General features: G+C 39.7%; 1 protein-coding gene across 2 annotated transcripts in view; it reads left to right on the top strand.

Annotated features, from left to right (window-relative positions):
* LOC117422289 (astrotactin-2-like) overlaps positions 1-19,876 on the top strand; it is a 643,010-nt gene that overhangs the window by 222,550 nt on the left and 400,584 nt on the right. For both annotated transcript variants that reach the window (XR_009307362.1, XM_058987183.1), the window contains exon 4: positions 10,137-10,241. Coding sequence is in view for 1 of the 2 variants with exons in the window: in XM_058987183.1 (XP_058843166.1) it covers positions 10,137-10,241 (105 nt within the window). In the remaining variant the exon portion in view is untranslated. The remainder of the gene's footprint in view (positions 1-10,136; positions 10,242-19,876) is intronic.

A 19,876-nucleotide genomic window follows, 5' to 3' on the forward strand; every position in this document is an offset into this window, starting at 1 on the left:
ATAAGTAGACTTCCATTTAGATGTACTGTAGTTGGTTTTGTTGGTACAGTACTATATTTTCAACAGAAGTATTTTAATTCAGAACAATATGATTCTGAAAATATCACTTGCCAAAATAGACATCACGTCATCTGTAATATAGTACATACTTTTAAATCCGATACGTATTGTAGCAGTATGTACAATTCCCCATTAACGACCCAACAGCAAAATGAAATCAAAATGTTACCTATGCACAGATCTTCGAAAAACATAAAAGGCAATGCAGTTTAGCAAAAGATTAAACAAAACAACAACACTAGTATCCGGGGCTCCCGAGTGGTGCTCGTGGTAAAGGCACTCCGAGTGGAGTGCAGGATGCGCCCTATAGCCTGGAGGTCGCCGATTCGAGTCCAGGCTGTTCTATTGCTGACCGTAGATGGGAGCTCCCAGGGGACGGATTGGCTGGGGGGTGTGCCTGGGATGCTGCGCAGAGCTCAGAAAGCGGCTGTGCCACAGCTCGGGCCGATTGCAATGCCATTTGACACACAGACAGGTGCGGAGAGAAGTGTGTTTATTTACATCAAGGAGGGGTGCGTCGGCTCGGCAGGAACTACTGCTACGGAGCTCTTTAACTGCAAGATGGGGCCTGTGAAGGTGATTGACCGTCGGAACAGCCCGGAGTCACTGGGAGGCCGGGACTTCAGGAGCAACAGAACAGAAGTAGGTCAGCTTAGGGGATGTGAATCCCAAAACAGTATAGAGAGGGTTACTGTAGAGCAGTAGGTTCCTGGAGCGGGAAGTTCCTTTTAAGGCCTGGTCACACAGGCAACTTTTGTTGACGGCAACAAGAGGAACACATTTGTTGCCTGCGTGTTTTCTCTTGCAGTTTGAGGTGGTCACACAGGAGACAAGCCTGCGATCGACAAGCTGGCAACACACAGGAAACAACATAATGCAAACCAATCTTAATGCACTCTGTCATGAGACTTAAACGTGCTGCGAAGGAAGACTACGATACAAAAATATACTAATTACATTATAACAAACGAAATAAATAAATACATTAACAAATAAATAAATACATACATTTTTAATTTTGGCACAAATTATCCTATAACTGCATGCACGGCAAATTAATATAAATTAAAACATATTTTTAAAAATACGCTACACGTGTATTTTATTATTGTAGAATTGTATTCATAGCTTAAATATGTTATTGTAATTGTCCAGATCTATAGACTACATATAATTAATTGGATGAAATGCAGGAATCAGAATGCATCATCATACTGTCTGTCTGACGTTATGGTTGAGCCTTATCATCATGTGATGCTACTATCAAATTTGATTGGCTGGTATTGAAAATATTGCCCTCATGTTGCACGAAAAATAGAACATAGTCCTAATGGGAGACGTGTCGCCGGAGTGTTGCCGGGATGTTGCCCAGGGTGGTCACACGAGGCGACAAGCCGGCAACATCTGTCACCTCCTTGTTGCCGTCGACGTAACACATCCCCTGTTACAGATGGGTACATGCATTAATTTGTCACATATATATATAATGGGGATTGATTTTATTCTTAATACAAGGGTGGTAAAACGCGAGTGTATCTGGGAAATGGATATCCAAGTGCTGACTGTATCATGTTTTAAAATCAGCCTTCTAGTGAAACAATAATGGATGTTAAACACAAAACAACTAAGTTTTGTGAACCCACCTACTGTACCAGTGAAGCAGTGTGTGCTGGAAAGCCTTGTCAGAACGTGGGTCAGGTAAGCCTTACCTGACAATTTCCTGTCATTTGGGGAATTGTCAGCTCTTACTGTCAAGTAAAACATAGTTTTTTGTGTTTAATAAAAATTCCAGGTGAGGGTGATGGAGGATGGGACCAGGACGATCCTTAAAAAAAGATTGATGGAAACCTTGGCTGTTTTAAAAAGGCATTCATTAAAAGGTTTTCATGTTGAGTGTCTAGCTTTAACAACTCGTGTCTAACAAGTAACACAGCCTCCCTGTTATAAAGCAAGACTAGCCTATCACTCCCAGCAGCACTAACAAGTAACACAGCCTCCCTTTCGTACATTTTTAAATTACAAACACTGACCCTTAGTAGTGCCATTAGATGTTTACATTGCTGCATTAAAAACTGAGACGTTTTATGGGATACTTCCATAAGTGTACTGCATGCTAAAAACAAAGTGTTCTAGTGTTCAGAATAATACTGGTACATAGCCTATACAACATAGCGAACTCTCATGTGCAGATCATCTGTGATCAAAAGGTATATTACACAAGCATTCTCCTGACTTGTTATTTTGGACAGAATAGTATTAGTATGAATTTTAAAAGCCATATAAATTAAGTCAATGAGAGTCATGACTTTGAATTGGATCCAGGCAGTTTCAGAAAGCAGTTGTGTGCTAGTAAATGCGTTTACGTGTGTGATATGCTCCTTTGCCCAGAATCACATTTGTGCTGGTAGATTTCATTTGTGTTTAATAGAGGAATTCATCTTTGAAGGATAGTAGCAGTTTTTCCAGTTTGCACATATGCCCTTACACTATTATCTGAATTTGTTTCCAATCAGGTGGCATGTTTGGTTTTGCTATGGGGAAGCAATTGTCTATGAGTTTAATGGCATTTACTTTGAGTGCCCAGGGTCTTGGTGAGAGAATTACAGCATGCGGCTCAGGAGGTGAAAGGAGCATCTTTTCCCAGTAAGACAGGTGATCAGAGTCAGCTGATCCTGGTCCTCTTATCTCTTCTGGGTGCAATCCAGCAGAGATGGAAAGACCCAGATTGGTTTGCAATACTGCTAGAACTGCATAAAGGGAAGCAGCTAGAGGAGACAAAGAGAGAAATGCTGACTGACACAGCCTTCTCTGCTCCAGATTTTCAGAGGCCCGGTTTAGTCACATTGAAACCCGATGTAGTTTTCCACATCAAAGCCTGGTTCTGGAAAATCGAGACCATATTGCATCTGCTTGCCTTCCTAATACATCAAGGAAGAGGAGTAAACTTGTGAAACTCCCACACAACTAGGAATAAGGATGTTTATTACAATGTACTTGCACCTAGAGAAATTACTTTAATTATGAATGATTTATTCAATACAAATATTCTCTGTAATTCTAATATGTATATCGCCCACCAGAGCCTCAATCTTACACTCAGATCACCACCCACAGACAGAATCCTGCATCCCTCCATGAACATGTCAGGCTGCTATGTTTTTATTGCACTTATTATTTATTGCACAAAGTTAACCTAGTTTAAGCAATATAAGACTATATGTGATCTCTTGTTATTGGTATAAGACACTGTAATGTGAAGGTGATTCATAATTAATGTAAATCCACATGAGTCTCAGAAAAGAACCTCTGCAGCCATTCACATAAGACTCCAGTCCACTGAGACAGTCGGTAGTGAGTCAGTATGGTGGTTAAAATCAATATGCACGTTTTTGCACAATTGAAACTCAAAGAAGGAAACCCGTGGCAGTCCTGCTTCACCAGCAACATGCATGCAGATGTGTCTATCTACATAGACACTTGTTCACATACATACAAACCTGGAGATGTATCTGTCTATCTACATAGACACTTGTTTACTATCCACGCATCTCTACAGCTGACCTCATTACGAAAACATATTATTGGCATTTTTTAATTCTTGATGACTAAAACGTACAGTGCTAATTAAATAATAATAATAATAATAATAATAATAATAATAATAATAATAATAATGCTTACCTTGTATCAGTGTGATGGATGTCCCTCCCTGCTTGTTAACACACAAATCACTGATGATGGCAGGGAAATTGGAGAGAGCTTCAGTCACAAGACATTTTTGGCGTTTTTAATCTCTGACGGTATTTCGTCTTGATCACCCTTTGCTAGTAATGTACTAGTATTGAGCCAACAATCCATATTTTTTCACTGGTTTAAAAACTAAAAACTCTTACTCTCACACCAGACGTAACGTCTTATTAGACCGCATGGCAATACTTCGGTTTCTGATTGGCCATGCATTTTGTATTTTGAAATTAACCAATAGTACTTAAGTTACAATAAACTTTTAATAGTGTCATTGCAAAAAGTAAATATCGATTTGCAGGCACGAACACACGCAAAATTAGATAAAAACTAGGCTTTTAGTTTTTTTAAATGTGTATTTTTTTTTTTTTTATCCCAAAGACAGACTGCAGTAACCGCCCAACGTTTATATGACATTTAAACAACAGGGCTTAATTAAAACGTACATATTTAATATGGAAATTAGTCATGTGTGCACTGAATGCTCTGTCACAGCACGTCAGTCTGGTGTTAGCGATTAAACGTTGATTACATTGACAAAAGTTTGCAATAGACTGGCAGGTGGTACTAAATAAGATGCGATCTCCACCATTTCAGAATTTTTCTCGCGTACCCCAGTTTGAAAACCGCTGCATTAGAAGAAGCCACATTACCGACAGATACAGTTTAATAGTATTTAAATGCCATTGTCCTGACTGGTAAATTCTTACCTTCCAGCTGCCCCTTTATTTTGACAATTTCCATATCAAAAATGGCATATTTTTTCAGTTTGACAGTTTTCAAAACAATATTTGCTTTATTTTTACGACACACGTTGATGTTGTTGAACGCGTATCTGCTTTTACTGGAGCAAGCTAGGTAAAGTACCTTGCTCAAGGGTACAGCAGCAGTGTCCCCACCTGGGATTGAACCCACAACCCTCTGGTCAAGAGTCCAGAGCCCTAACCACTACTCCACTCTGCTGTTTTTTTTTTTTTTTTTTTAATCAAGTTTAAAAAAAAAAAAACAAGAGTCTCTCCAAACACCATAACTTACGCTGGCTTTTAAAACACCACGGGCATGACCCTATCTATGCGGTGCACTCATGAATTCCACTGTGTGTCGATACATGTCTGTATCATTTAGGATTGTAATAGAGATAATGATAATGCGTGCGCTCTTTCAGTCGTACACTCAGTAGTAAACATAATGACAGCAACTGTTTACACAAGCAGGGTCACCGTTTGGTCCTAATTGCTCGAACACGAAAAGCCGTTCTTCCAGACTTGTCTGTTAAATCTGTGGAAGCGAATGTTGTTTCACTGCTGCACGTGTAATGGGTTCAAATGTAGGACTGTCTGCTGAATACTTCTTATCCCTGCCTAAACAGGAACATGTCAGCACCCAATCAGCTGCAGTTGGAGGCTAGATAAGAAACGACTGGAAGCTAAAGGAGGAGTTGCCGAATGAAGTGTAAGTTTAGTTAGGAAGCGGTGGCGGGTGTTTTCGGGGCTACAGGAAGGTTCTCAAGTCAGCAGCATGAACGTCTACAAAGGGTGATTCAAACTATTTTTGGGATTTTCTTTTTTTCTGAATTTAACTGAACTAAAGAGTTTTTTCAATTGACTTTTTTAATGTTGCTGATTTATTACTTGTCAAACTATTGCAATACTACAGTGTGTTTGAAAATGTATTTCGGGGTTAATAAACTGAGTATTTTATGGTTTATGTATAATCTGGTGGTTGAGATTGGATAAGTGGGTAGTTGTCATTTGACAGAAGGGATCCAGATTTAGAATACAAAGTAAATCTTACGGTTATCTCCGGCTTTTCCACGCAAGTAGCATGTGTTGAACATGTTCAAGAAAAAAGACAAATACTTAAGATTAAAGCAGAGGTTTCATTTGGTTGTTTTCATACTCAAATAAATGAAAATAGTTCTGTTCATAATGTTTAAATTCAAGGGCTTCAGTGAACTAACAGTAATGAAATATATCTGACAAACACGTATCTTCTCTATTATCACTGATGTGAGTGGCTGTACCTAGGTCATGTGATCTACCCCCCCCCCCCCCCCCCCCCCCCCCTCTCATGTTAAATCCACTGAAAGACAGCCCTGTAGATATCAGAACACAGGCGTGTAGGCTACGCTTACAGCACAATAATAATAATAATAACAATAATAATAATAATAATAATACAAACTTACACAATGCTGTACATGATAATGAGAAATGCTGAACAGGTTGGACTGATAAAACGTAGGCTGCGTCCATGTAGAATTGAGTTGCAAGGAAAGGATCCTGTTGAGGATTAGTGCTTGTTGTATTTGTGTTTGGGGCAGGGGCAGGGTTTGGGGTTAAATCCCTGCATTTTCTTGTTTTGTATTCCCCTCCAGCAGGCCAGCAATGTGAGAATGTGACTGGACTGTATTAATGCTAACCTCAGGGGAACTGAAAAACCATGATGGCCTGTTTAAACTGGCCACCTGCATATAAGGGAAAATGATAGTTTCCTTGTCAGTTCAATCTGGGATTACCGTATTTCCTGTTTGCCTTCTTGACCATTGGCCAGCCCTCGTCCTTTCGAACCTGTTTTCATGTTATTTATTTACACAACCTTGTAGCAACTCAATTTAAACTTTGTAGAAAGGTTGTTTATCAGTGGGAACTAAGTAACAGTTTTGTTTTATAACAAAATGACATTGTATTGTACACCCTCAAGTATAAAGCAAAATTATTATTATGGTCTTTTTATATGCACTGGTTAACAAGGATACAGCATGCAAAACATTGCAAAATGAACAAACAGAAGAACGAATTTGTATTTAAAAAACGGAATTAGATCTACCATTGTTAATAATAATAATAATAATAATAATAATAATAACAGTTAAATCCACTGAAAGACAGCCCTGTAGATATCAGAACACAGGCGTGTAGGCTACGCTTACAGCACAATAATAATAATACAAACTTCTAAAATGTTTTTAAAAGTTAACAATAAAAGCAATAAGTATCATTATCAAAAATAATTTATTGTTTAATCTCAAACTTGTACATTGTTAATACAACAAAACATGTTAAAATACATCAAGAGGTTTGTGTCTGGCCTACTTTCAGCATGCTTAAACTTTTAATAACATAATAACTGCATTAAACAAATATGCATTGTATGTAGGCCTACCTTATTTTACGTTGTCTATTATTATTGTTATTTATTAATCCTGAGAGTCACTTCCATCGCTGTCATTTTATAGCAGTTCATTACGCTCAAGCGCCTCCTCATCTTCCTCAGTTTCAATGGCAATGACAGAGACCCGGCGTTTATTTACAGTAATTGACAGCAGACCGGGCGCATATTTGAGACAGCCGATTATTTGAGACCCGGCAATAAGTTTTACGGTATAGGAACAATTCAATAATTGATATTTAATGTTTATCTGCGTTGATTAGTTCTCTTACTAACAATATTTAATTGATGTGTTACAAAGATCAAGGCTTTAATATGAACACTCGCACAGACACAAGGAATGTCCAGTTAACAGTAGTATTTTATTAAGCACACAAATAAACAGAAATCAGAAAAGTCAGAAAGTAAATATCGTAGTCTAAGCACAAAACACAATTAAAAAATCTCACTGCTCTCATGCTGGCTAGCAGGCAATTGAAATATGACACCACCTGTCTCCTCACACACAAACTGCAGCTCTAGAGCAGGGGTGCCCAATCCTGGTCCTAGAGGGCCGATGTCCCTCCTGGCTTTTGTTGCAACTGTGCCCTAAATTACTTAATTGGACCAATCAAGCCCTTATTAGAAGCTTAATTGGTCCAATTAATCAATTTAGTGTACAGTTTGAACAAAAACCAGGAGGGCATCGGCCCTCCAGGACCAGGATTGGGCACCCCTGCTCTAGAGCAAGCTGTGACTAGTAGCAGCTTGCTCTCGCACACACGCCCACATGCAATCGCAGCCTCAACTGAGATGATGCAGACAATCTTAGAATATATCACCTTAAATTTATTAATGGTTTATAGATTAAGTATATGGCAAGTTCACGTTTAAAGAAATTCTTCATACAACAATATGAGGTAGATTACTTCTAGTTACTTCATCAAGTTTCACTAAAAGTTATTTCACACGCAAAGTGTGCAAACTAAATAATTAACAGTTCAGTTCTATGTGAATGTTAATTTAGTTCCATGAAAGGAAAATACAACTGGAATTATACTTGGTTCCTTGAAGCTTAGACTTTTGGTCCGCTGTTTTGGAAACTCAATCTGTTGAAGTGTCCAGTACAAAAACTCACCTCTCCGCAACAAAGTCTTCAATCCTACATTGGATCAAACTCAGCAACAAAGCTTTCAATTCTTGATAGAATCAACAAACAGCTGCAACAAAATCTTCAGTCCTCGGTATAGGATCCACAACAGTGTCCGTCCGCTCTGTCCTCTTCGCTGAATCTTTTAGCTACACAGGCAGCAGGGCACGGTTTCTTTTGGATACTGTGGTTTTAGGTGTAGAGCAGACCCAGACTGGTCAGTCGCTCTAAGTTTTACAGCAGTCCTCCAGCTGGGCCTCAGTCCCGTTGCTCGTGGTCGTTGACTCGCTTGCAGCTTGCTTCCTCTTCTTGGGTCTGTTTTCAGGCAGAGTCCCGTCTAGATTCCCTATTCCGAGTCCTGGAGTTTCAGTTTTGCTTAGCAGAGTAACAGGACCTTGTTTAGTTTCCGATGTGGAGCGCAAAATGTTCAGTTTTGCTTGGATATTTATAGTCTTTTTCACTCTGCTAAATAGCCACTTTCATGAGATAATTTGTGTATCTTGCCTTTTTTTAAAACTCAGAGTCATTTGATGTTTTAATGTTCTTTTCCACTGGGACATCGCTAGTTTATGTCTTCCTTGCATCAAAACAATTGTTGTTGCACGTGTGAATTATCTGTAGATAATTCAACTTTCCGCTCAGCCTAATCCAGCTCAGGTGCCGGTCCTCTAATCAGTAGGTCACATAGTTCAGTATTCCTGCCAGGAACCAAGAGGCCCTTTTCTTAAGACACAGCAGTTTGCTCTTTCTTAAGACACAGCAGTTTCATTAATTAGTCCAGTTATATCATTAATACACATTCAGGTATTAATATCATATTCAGGGAATATGTCCCACAACGGTACATAGGATTCAGAACACATAGAAAAAATAAGAATGTGGCAATCAAAAGATATAAGATGAAATAACGTCCATAATAAATATTACATTTTCACTGTTACTTATAGGCAAAATGTCCCTCTTATAAACCCTGGTCCTTTGGAGAGTGTGGTTAATGTGGTAGAGCACCTGTCACACTGGTGAACCTGAGCAGTGTACTGTACTAATGCAGTGTTGCTTGCTGCTCTCTCCAGGCAGAGCTGAGCAGTGTACTGTACTAATGCAGTGTTGTTTGCTGCTCTCTCCTGAAAGCCCTCAGCAGTGTACTGTACTGATGCAGTGTTGTTTGCTGCTCTCTCCAGGCAGGGATGAGCAGTGTACTGTACTAATGCAGTGTTGTTTGCTGCTCTCTCCAGGCAGGGCTGAGCAGTGTACTGTACTAATGCAGTGTTTGCTGCTCTCTCCAGGCAGGGCTGAGCAGTGTACTGTATTAATGCAGTGTTGTTTGCTGCTCTCTCCAGGCAGGGCTCAGCAGTGTACTGTACTAATGCAGTGTTGTTTGCTGCTCTCTCCTGAAAGCCCTGAGCAGTGTACTGTACTGATGCAGTGTTGTTTGCTGCTCTCTCCAGGCAGGGATGAGCAGTGTACTGTACTAATGCAGTGTTTGCTGCTCTCTCCAGGCAGGGCTGAGCAGTGTACTGTACTGATGCAGTGATTGCTGCTCTCTCCAGGCAGAGCTGAGCAGTGTACTGTACTAATGCAGTGTTGCTTGCTGCTCTCTCCAGGCAGAGCTGAGCAGTGTACTGTACTAATCCAGTGCTGTTTGCTGCTCTCTCCTGAAAGCCCTGAGCAGTGTACTGTACTGATGCAGTGTTGTTTGCTGCTCTCTCCAGGCAGGGATGAGCAGTGTACTGTACTAATGCAGTGTTGTTTGCTGCTCTCTCCAGGCAGGGCTGAGCAGTGTACTGTATTAATGCAGTGTTGTTTGCTGCTCTCTCCAGGCAGGGCTCAGCAGTGTACTGTACTGATGCAGTGATTGCTGCTCTCTCCAGGCAGGGCTGAGCAGTGTACTGTATTAATGCAGTGTTGTTTGCTGCTCTCTCCAGGCAGGGCTCCGCAGTGTACTGTACTGATGCAGTGATTGCTCTGCTCTCTCCAGGCAGAGCTGAGCAGTGTACTGTACTAATGCAGTGTTGTTTGCTGCTCTCTCCAGGCAGGGCTGTGTTCGGCAAGATGGGAGGCTCGGGGTCGGAGGCAGACGACGAGACCCCACTCAAGTTCTACACAGAGCACCACAGGGGCCGTCGGAGGAGCAAAGGTAACATTTCTGCCAGAGGGAAGGTGACGGAAAAAAAACACAGTTGCATTTGCTTTTTATGGTGAAAGACAATTTTGTATGGGTTGGTGGGGTCTAAATACCTTCCAGTAAATTTGCAAACCCTACAGTAAAGGACAAGAAGGTATATTTACAGAAATGAACTTGTTTAATGGAACATTTAAAAATGTTCTATTGGTAATTTTAAAGTTATTTGATCCTACTTTGCATCAATTTGTAATGCTAGCAATGTTGCAGTGGGCTTGTAGATTTAACTAGTAGACTATTTGACTGTAATGTCTTTCAGGTGCTACAGTGTTGTGCTCTCTGCAGTAGCTTTTGGGTTTATTTTGTTTTAATTCAACCCACAAAAATCTATATCTCTTTAATATATTTAAAATGAATGTAAATCAGTTAGATACACATTGATATTAGCTTTATTAATAAAAGCTTTTTTTATCACGACTTTTTTTTACAAATCAAAAGCCTAAACCAGTTTAACTAGCTGGTACAAAATACAAACAAGAAAGTACTGTGTTTACCTGTATGAGAAAAGCTGGCACATACCCTCATGTCTGTTTCCTGTGCCGGTGGTTTCTGGGTAAATTCAGAGACAGAGCATTGCCACCTAGCAGATGTTCTTGAGTTCGAGGCGTGCGTTGGCAGTTTAGAACAATGCTTTCCTTTCAAGTACTTTTTCATTGAGCTTTTCTTGCTGTTGGAAGTTTTCTTTTTATTATCCTCTTCTATAAATTTGAAAATAATTTCAGCTTTAGTTTTTGTAGACATAATCACATGTTCCTTTCGCTCGAGTCACAAAGGTGTTGTTGAACAAAATGTTTTTCTAAGGAGAATGTACTTGCTGACCACGTGAGGGTTTAAACCTGTGCACAGTGTGCATGTGGAGTCCCTAAGGAGAACCCCTAACATATCATGCAAGGAGACTACGTTGCTAAGATAATCAAATGTATATTTGTCACAAAGACGGCCGGAGTGGGTGGCGTCAGACCAGATGCAGGAAATAAACAGACAGAGATTTGGGGTTTGGTGAAGCTGAGCGAATGCTTTCGCTCAGCATTTAATAACAGAACAGAAAATAAAAGGTTTGAACAGACAAAACACTGGACACGGCACTTGCACCAAAATAAATAGACAAACAAAACGTACTAAACACTTAACAAACGGTGCACGGAGAGACAAACAAACACGGTGAGTACAAACACTTATAGATTATTATTTTACTTTACATTTCTCCTCTCTCTCACCCGTTCTCCACTCTCGAACACCCAACCCCGACTGACAGAAATGTGCGTCTATATATACTATTGTGCTGGGATTCAATTACTAATTAATTATTCACTTGAATCCCAGCACGTGAATTAATTCTGTGCAACCCCGTGCTCGCATATTACATTTAACCAGCACGTGAAGTGATTTGTGCTCTCCTCGTGCCTAAATACAAATCTACACTTTTTAAATACACGTGAAACACAGACCCGTTTATATCCTGTGTACCAATCTATACACCAACATTAACACACGCAACACACAACACATAACACACAAATGCACACGGGCGGGGCGCATTGCCACAATATTATTTCTAGGTAAGCTTTTGTCTTAAGAGTGAAAGTAACAGCGAGCATGGAAAGGGACTGCATAGTGACGGCACAGATAATTTTTATAATTACAGGAGCGGAGGATAAAAAGAAGTTCAGGCTTTTTGTTTGTTTACTAACAGTGACTTGTGTTAGTGTAAATCAGGGGTTCTCAAACGTTGTCATAGTGAGCCTCCCTTTGCTAAGAAAAAAAAAAATTGCGCCTCCCCATTGAAATGACAATCCTATATGTTGCAAGATATTGAGTAATAAAGTAGAAGGGCTGTGATTAATATAGTTATAATAAGAGTACACTTCAGCGTTATTTTTTTGCCGTTCTCAATCAGCTTCCTCTGACACCGATTTTAGATGCTAAAGTTGGGTGTCTAGTTTCCAGATGCCGGTGTAGTTTACAGGGCCGTCATTTGCCAGAACCTCACCAGATACAGCACACACTGAGGCCTTGGCACACTGCTGGAGCCACTCCACTTAAATCCAGGTTTTAAATAAGCTTGATCATATTTTCGGCTTCTGCGTTTTGCTGGAACCTCCGCTGCTGCCGTCTTTGTCTTTGTGGGTAAGTTTTCCTCCCTTTGTCACAACACGATCCAATTCTGTTGTAAGCTGTTTCTCTCTGTACGCGCTGCTAATAATCTTTTCTTATAGTTTACAATTTGAGTGATTGTGCTCAGAAAAAAAACCATGCAGCGTATGTCTGACATGCCACGATTGTCAAGGAATGAAATGTTAAGGAGAGAAACAAAAGATATTTGCAATATTATTTTATTTTTTATTTGCGTTATTTTATTTATTTATTTTTTTAAATCGCCAAACCTTTCTTTTAAAAAAAAAAAAAAAAAAAAAACCTGACATGTAGCTCGTGCCTCCACTGGCTCACTCCCCATAGTTTTTTTTTGTTTGTTTGTTTTTTTGTTTTTTTAAATTTAGTCATTGCCAATTAGTTTTTATTGTTTTCTCCCCAATTTGAAATGCCCAATTATTTTTAGGCTCAGCTCACCGCTACAAAAAAATATATATTTAGCAACAAATACAAACCCTATTCACAGCTGCTCGGCGCGCACGGCTCATGGGGGCCTGTGACAGGATACACCCCACCCCTGTGTGTATTATATTATTTGTTCAATTATTATTTAAAATGTATTGTTTGTGTGTAAAAACACGCTGTTTTATTGTTATTGTTTACAGCCTGGATGGGGTTTAAGTGACCCAACCAGATAAAATCTTGAGAATGCGTGGTCAGTAGTGAGTGATTATTGACAAACTGGCTGTTGACCATGCATATGAGAAACCCTGTGTGATAAACTAGGTAATCAATAGCCAATTAATCCCTCTGCCACAATATAAAAACCTGCAGCTTTGGCTGGACGTAGAGTGTGTTCAGAGGTGGAACGAGACGTGAGTCGTGAAAAGTAAAACTAAAACTGAAAGTAAAGCTTAGATAACAATCTGATAGGTCTAGATTACACACATCCCCTCAAACACACCATTGAAATGGTCTGATAGGTCTAGATTATGCCCAACACCTCAAACACACCACTGAAATGGTCTGATAGGTCTAGATTACACACATCCCCTCAAACACACCACTGAAATGGTCTGAAAGGGCTAGATTACACACATCCCCTCAAACTCACCATTGAAATGGTCTGATAGGTCTAGATTACGCACATCCCCTCAAACTCACCATTGAAATGGTCTGATAGGTCTAGATTACACACATCCCCTCAAACTCACCATTGAAATGGTCTGATAGGTCTAGATTACGCACATCCCCTCAAACTCACCATTGAAATGGTCTGATAGGTCTAGATTACGCACATCCCCTCAAACTCACCATTGAAATGGTCTGATAGGGCTAGATTACGCACATCCCCTCAAACTCACCATTGAAATGGTCTGATAGGGCTAGATTACGCCCAACACCTCAAACAATAGCTGCTCTATGCATTAACTAACACTCCTTGGTCACTTTATAAATTGACCTGTGAGCTGGTAAACCTACCAATTTTACACATGAACCTCAACATAAAAATATATATATATATATTGTAAAAGACTCACCCTCACTCGGGTTCGTTGCCCCTTTAAGAACTTGACCCAGAGACAGAAATTGAGTTTTTCCAAGCGCTTACGCGCTATTTTTTTAATAAACACAAACGTAAAACAAAATACACAAAATAAACACCTAGCTCTTCCTGAGCACTAACTACACACGCAGGAACCTAACTATCACAGGACGGCTAAGCCGTTTCCCTGTACCACAAAACTTAAGCATACAGGTTTGCACTGTACCTTTCTCGGGACTGCCAGGAAGCAGAGCACTCCTTTCTGCCTCCTACTCTTTAGCAGCCCTGAGCAGACTGCCTGCTCTCTTTTTAAACTCCGCACCTGGGCCTAATTTCCAATAACGCCCAGGTGCGGATGATAATTAATAATAAAACAATTAAATCAACACAAATCAAGACAGTGCATTTCTCTAGCAGGGAGGTTTTAACCCCCTCCTTGCTGTTTCTCATAACCCGCTATGTTACAATATATATATATATATATATATATATATATATATATATATATATATATATATATTACTCAACCGATATACTGCGCCTGATTTGTAGAAAGTACGAAAAAACTTTATGCTTTTTTTGCTGTTGCATTCGGAAATATGGCTTAATTGATTTAACCTGTACATTAGAAAACCAAAGTGTTTTATAAAGTTGCTGACACCAGCATCCATCTTCAACAGCTTGATAATGACTCTGCCTCAGACTATGGGGACAGGTCTTGATTTTCTTCTTTTCTCTCATCATTCATTTTGGACGGGCTGTTTTAAAAGCAAAGGCTTGTGCTGAATTAGCTGACAGCAGGCTATAGCTGGATTAACCGTCTCGTTTCTTGGGGCTGTGTCCCTTGCATTATCAGGGAGGATGTTTGAGTTCTTCGGGGGTTTACTGTAGATCAGTTTTGACTTGCTAGAGAGCACATATGTTACTTACTTGATTCAGTACCCTTGCTTCCCTGGCCTTTTTGACAGCCATACAACTTTCTGGCAGTGTTGATAACCAAGTGAATTAAAAACTCCATCCCACGTTACCTCACTTATTCTGAATATACTCCCATTCATTCCATAGACTTCCCACACAGGTTCTGCTATCTGGTTTGTCTCAGCATTCCTGTGGGCTTTTGGTATGAATTGACTTTACTGCAGTAAATGACATTGTTCTGTATTTTACTGATAGTTTGTGTAACATTACAATAAGACACTTCATGTGTCATTAGTCCTCTTGACTTTGCCAAATGAAGGATATCTTCCCCGTGTCTTAGGCACGTGTGTTTTGAGGTATTACTACGTTCCTTCCTCAAGTGATGTCCTTCCTTTATGAGCTTAAACGACTGTATCTGTCAAAGTAGATTCAATTTCCAGGTGACATTTTCACTTCCTAATCATTTTTAACCATTTCTATACAACTGGATTCACACACGCACACACACACACGCACACGCACACACACACACACACACATACAGGTGATTGGTTAAAACCTCATCATAGGAGCAAAAATAAAAGAACTGTTGCCATAGTGGAAAATTAAGTTCCCCTCCAGGGTGCAATTATAACCCCCTGTCAGTAACAATAGTCTTCCCTCAGGTCAAATATTTTGCACTATGACCCTCCTCTCCAGTCCATATTGTGATGATGTATATATACCAAACATTAATAGGAGGCTTTGGGACCCTGGGGATTAGAAGACACTCCATCTTTGTAAAGCTGAAGTTACCAAGAGGCCATCTTGGTAAAGGTCTCCTATTTTGCTTAACTGATTGGTCAATGTAGGGTAATGAGTAATCAGCTGCGACTGATTAAGTTGGGAAAAAAAAAAATTACCAAGTGGAATGTTCTGGGTTGGGTGTTTTGGAGTGGAAAACAGAACTGAGTAGTGGATACGAGTGTTTGAAAAGAAGTGTTTTCCTGGTAACGAAACAAAGGTACGGGTTCTGATAACGAAACTATTGGATTGTGATTTGGATTGGTTTAACGGTAGTCTTAATTTAAACAGGGGAACAGGCTTAGCCTGCCCTGTGTTAGATATGGATAACAGCCTCCTGTTTAGTTAGTGCCCAAAGAAGGGCTAGGTTTTGTTTTCTGTTTCTTTTATTAATAAACTTACGCCACAGCGTTTAAAGAGTACGTTGAGCGTACCGTGTATAATTAAAGGGACAGACACTAACCTGAAAAACAACACAGACTCCGGCTGTAAAGGCCTAAATACTTTACTAATATATGGATGAAGGCTATATTTGCATCCTGAGCATCCTCTAGAGGAAAATACTTGAACTTTGACCCATGCGACTCCGAGACCATCACTTTTAATTCAAACACAAAATGTCTCGTTTTCAATCACTCAACAACACCCACAGTACAGAAATGTTTACTAATGATCAACAAAATGAGAATACGTAAAAAAAAAAAAATATGTAAAGCTGGTACATTAATATCTCAGAGAAACTGGAGAGGAACAGGAAATTAAAACAAGGTAAAGGCAACCATTCAAATAAAGCTGATAATGACATATAACGTCTGTACAGCACTGAAACACTAAGTTTAAAAAAAAAAAAAACCTGCTGAACCTCGTCGTCTTTAATATTAGCATCACAAGGTTATCCATGTATTATAAAAAATAATAGATGGGCCTCTTCAGTGAGTTGCAGGAAAACAAATCCATCTCGGGTTTCTGTGACAGTTTATAAATTACATGACCTTCGGTCTCGTAATTTATGACGCCACAGAAACCCTAGATGGAATTATTTTCCTGTAACTCTCTGAAGCCCAACTATTATATATATACACACACACACACACACACTGGCAGTCAACCTTTATTTTACTGAAATACAACTAAGAATAGAAGAAACTATTGATTTATATGGAAATATAGTAACCTTCTCAAAAGAAAATCCAAGAGGATATGTTTACTGCAAACTTTTCTCATCAAAATATCCCACCTTGTTAGCAATCACAGCTGCACATGCTCCAGGATTCTGTCCACAACTTTAGCACTGTCTGAGCCCTCTATTTTTGTCCATTCAGTCCTAATCATCTCCCAGAGCATAGTTGGTGGTTGTGCTCTTCTTTTTCACTCTCCTGTCAAGCTCATTCCATAACATTTCAATGGGGTTAATGTCAGGCGACTTCTTTCTGATTTAAGTAATTGAGGTTTAGTCTGGCTGTGTGTTTAGATTCATTATCATGTTGAAAAACAAACCCTTCACCCACTAGGCTCGCTGGGCACCTGGCCAGCAGGGTTCGCTGTAGCGCGATGCAGAGAAACAGTCCCTGACGGGTTTTTTTCTCCCTAACCCACAACAGCACAAGAGCCAATGACTAACCCTGCTTATCACACAGCAGCCTTCTACCAGGTGAGCCACTCAGGGATCCTTTAGCCTAAACTCTCTGACCTCACTTGTGGTTCTGCCACTAGAGGTGAAAACTAACATTTTTCAGTTGAGCCATGGCATATCCTCTCTCTCTTTGTCTCTCTCTCTATCTCTGTGTATCTCAACCTGCTCTTCACCTGGGTGCTTATATGAGAGTCAGTGCTGATTGGCCACTGTGAAACTATCGATGCACAATGAAAACATGACGGGATGGCCAGTGAGAAACACAGCATTTTTCCCAGTCTGTGAAGCTTAATGGTTCTAAAATCACTTTTGCCATGCACTTAACTCAAAAAGTCTTATACTGTCCGTAAATGCTATTGTTTTGAGTGATCTTACCAGCTGCCATGGAAGAGACATGGTTACTGGGTAGCTGAAGCCCTCAGGAAGGATTGCACGTAGCGTAGGGGAAGGTAAAAAAAATGAAATTGAATCTTCATTGTATCCAGTGAAAACACTTACACACATTTCACAATGACCTTGTTTTTTTTATGTTTGAATTAGGAAACTGCCCTGTTGTACACATTCCTTCCAGTATTGGGCAGCAGTGTGGAGTAGTGGTTAGGGCTCTGGACTCTTGACCGGAGGGTCATGGGTTCAATCCTAGATGGGGGACACTGCTGCTGTACCCTTGAGCAAGGTACTTTACCTAGATTGCTCCAGTAAAAACCCAACTGTATAAATGGGTAATTGTGTGTAAAAAATAATGTGATATCTTGTAACAATTGTAAGTCGCCCTGGATAAGTGCGTCTGCTAAGAAATAAATAATAATAATTTAGCAAACCTCTACATCAGTCCTATTGCAGACATTGGCTGATGACAGTAGTTTAGATTGAAGTAAAGACAGAGCCCCGCAGTGTAAAGAAGCATTGGAGTTGAAATGCTAAAACCCAGCAGCCTTTTACCACAGCATTAAAAAAGAGTGATTTCCCTGACAGTAGTGTTTTATTAACAAATTATTATTGATATTTCTGTAACATACACTGAAGTAAAAATGCAGGATTACACTTAAATAAGTAATGCACGCAATACATGCAACCAGCTTACATTTAAAACTGGTTTCTCTCTCAATCACACAACAGAACAGTGTACTTTATACTTTATTGTATGTAGTTCTATTGTACGTAGCTATAGTGTGGGGTTTTAGCTAAACGTGCTGGTCTGTTATTAAAGGTTGTGTATTTATGTAGTATAATATAAACATGTCCCTTTGAAATGAATATTTATTACATTAGAAGATTCGTCATAATGCCGCTCTGTCGCATTTCAAAAATGGTTACTAGACTGAAAAATGTTTTAGTAAATCTTAACACAAGTTGCAGGAAAACTACCCGACTGAAAAGAAGAAAGGCGATTATTTAGATAAGCTGATTATTTAAATAGAGTTTTTCCTCAAAGCTTTTGATGCATTCCGGGCACTGCCAGAAGCTTTTCTGTGAGCTGCAAACGAAGTGCAAGTGGGGGAATAACAGAGAGAATAGAAAACTATTTTTGTAATGCTGTGTCATGATTGTACATCTGCTATCAGATATAAAGTGGGGGTTTCCCCAAACGCTCTTTCTTCTGTGCTTAAACCCTCGAGCCCCTGTTTTCACCATGAAACAGGAAAGCTGAAACATGGACTTTTTATTACAGAACGTAGAAGACAAGGTTGCTTGCAGACTCGATTCGCCATGGCAAAATACTTTTTTAAATGTTGTTTTATTACAAATAAACACTGAACAAAAATGTAAATAATACCTAATAAATTTCATTGTCTACAAGAAAGAAATCTACATATTGAGTTTTCAATAAAACTACAGTATCACAGCAGAAACGACACATCAGGACTGAAGTGGAGTCGCCACATGTTTGCATTTACCATCATATCTGCTATTTACCATCATATCCAAGGCAATGGCGTTGGAACAGTTAGTGCACAGTGGTCATTGCGCTGCAGAATGCCAGGTACTGACGCAGCCCCGTGGTACTGCAGTGCATTTCTCATGTGTGTTGGTTCACATCATTGTGATGACATTGGTCATAATACAAGAGCCAGTGTGGTACCATGCTTCCAGTGACAGCCTTCTACAATTGTAGCTGCAGTGTTCTATCTTTAGTACAGAACCATTGCCATTGCTTTGTCATTTAGTGCCACTACAATGCCATGGAGAACTATGTGAGATGGGTAGTAATAAACTATATATTTCCAGGTTGGCAATACTGTTTTGTGGTCCCAGGTGCTTAGAAATGTCATGCATTTTGTATTGTGCAATGGTGTTTAGGGGGTCACAAGGGCGATGGCTTTTTCAAATAGAAATGTGCAAAATTTTGCACTGAAGCAAGTAAATCTGGCCTCTTTGGTACTGATTTATGTTTGTGACATTTTTTGAAGCTGCTGAAGTCCTGTTTTCATGTGAAGCCTTGCTTAACAGAAGATGCAGCCACTTAACTCATACATACACAAATACATTATGCTGTGTGCATGCGTGCATCTCATAACAGTTATTAAAACATTCCCAGGTATACAATACTTGATTGGAAGCATTGGTATGCTAATGCCCTGTTAGGGGAAAGGTTTATGAAATATTTTCAAGCTTGTT

The sequence above is a fragment of the Acipenser ruthenus genome, chromosome 15 (assembly GCF_902713425.1).
Source record: "Acipenser ruthenus chromosome 15, fAciRut3.2 maternal haplotype, whole genome shotgun sequence".
Taxonomy (NCBI): Eukaryota; Metazoa; Chordata; class Actinopteri; order Acipenseriformes; family Acipenseridae; genus Acipenser; species Acipenser ruthenus.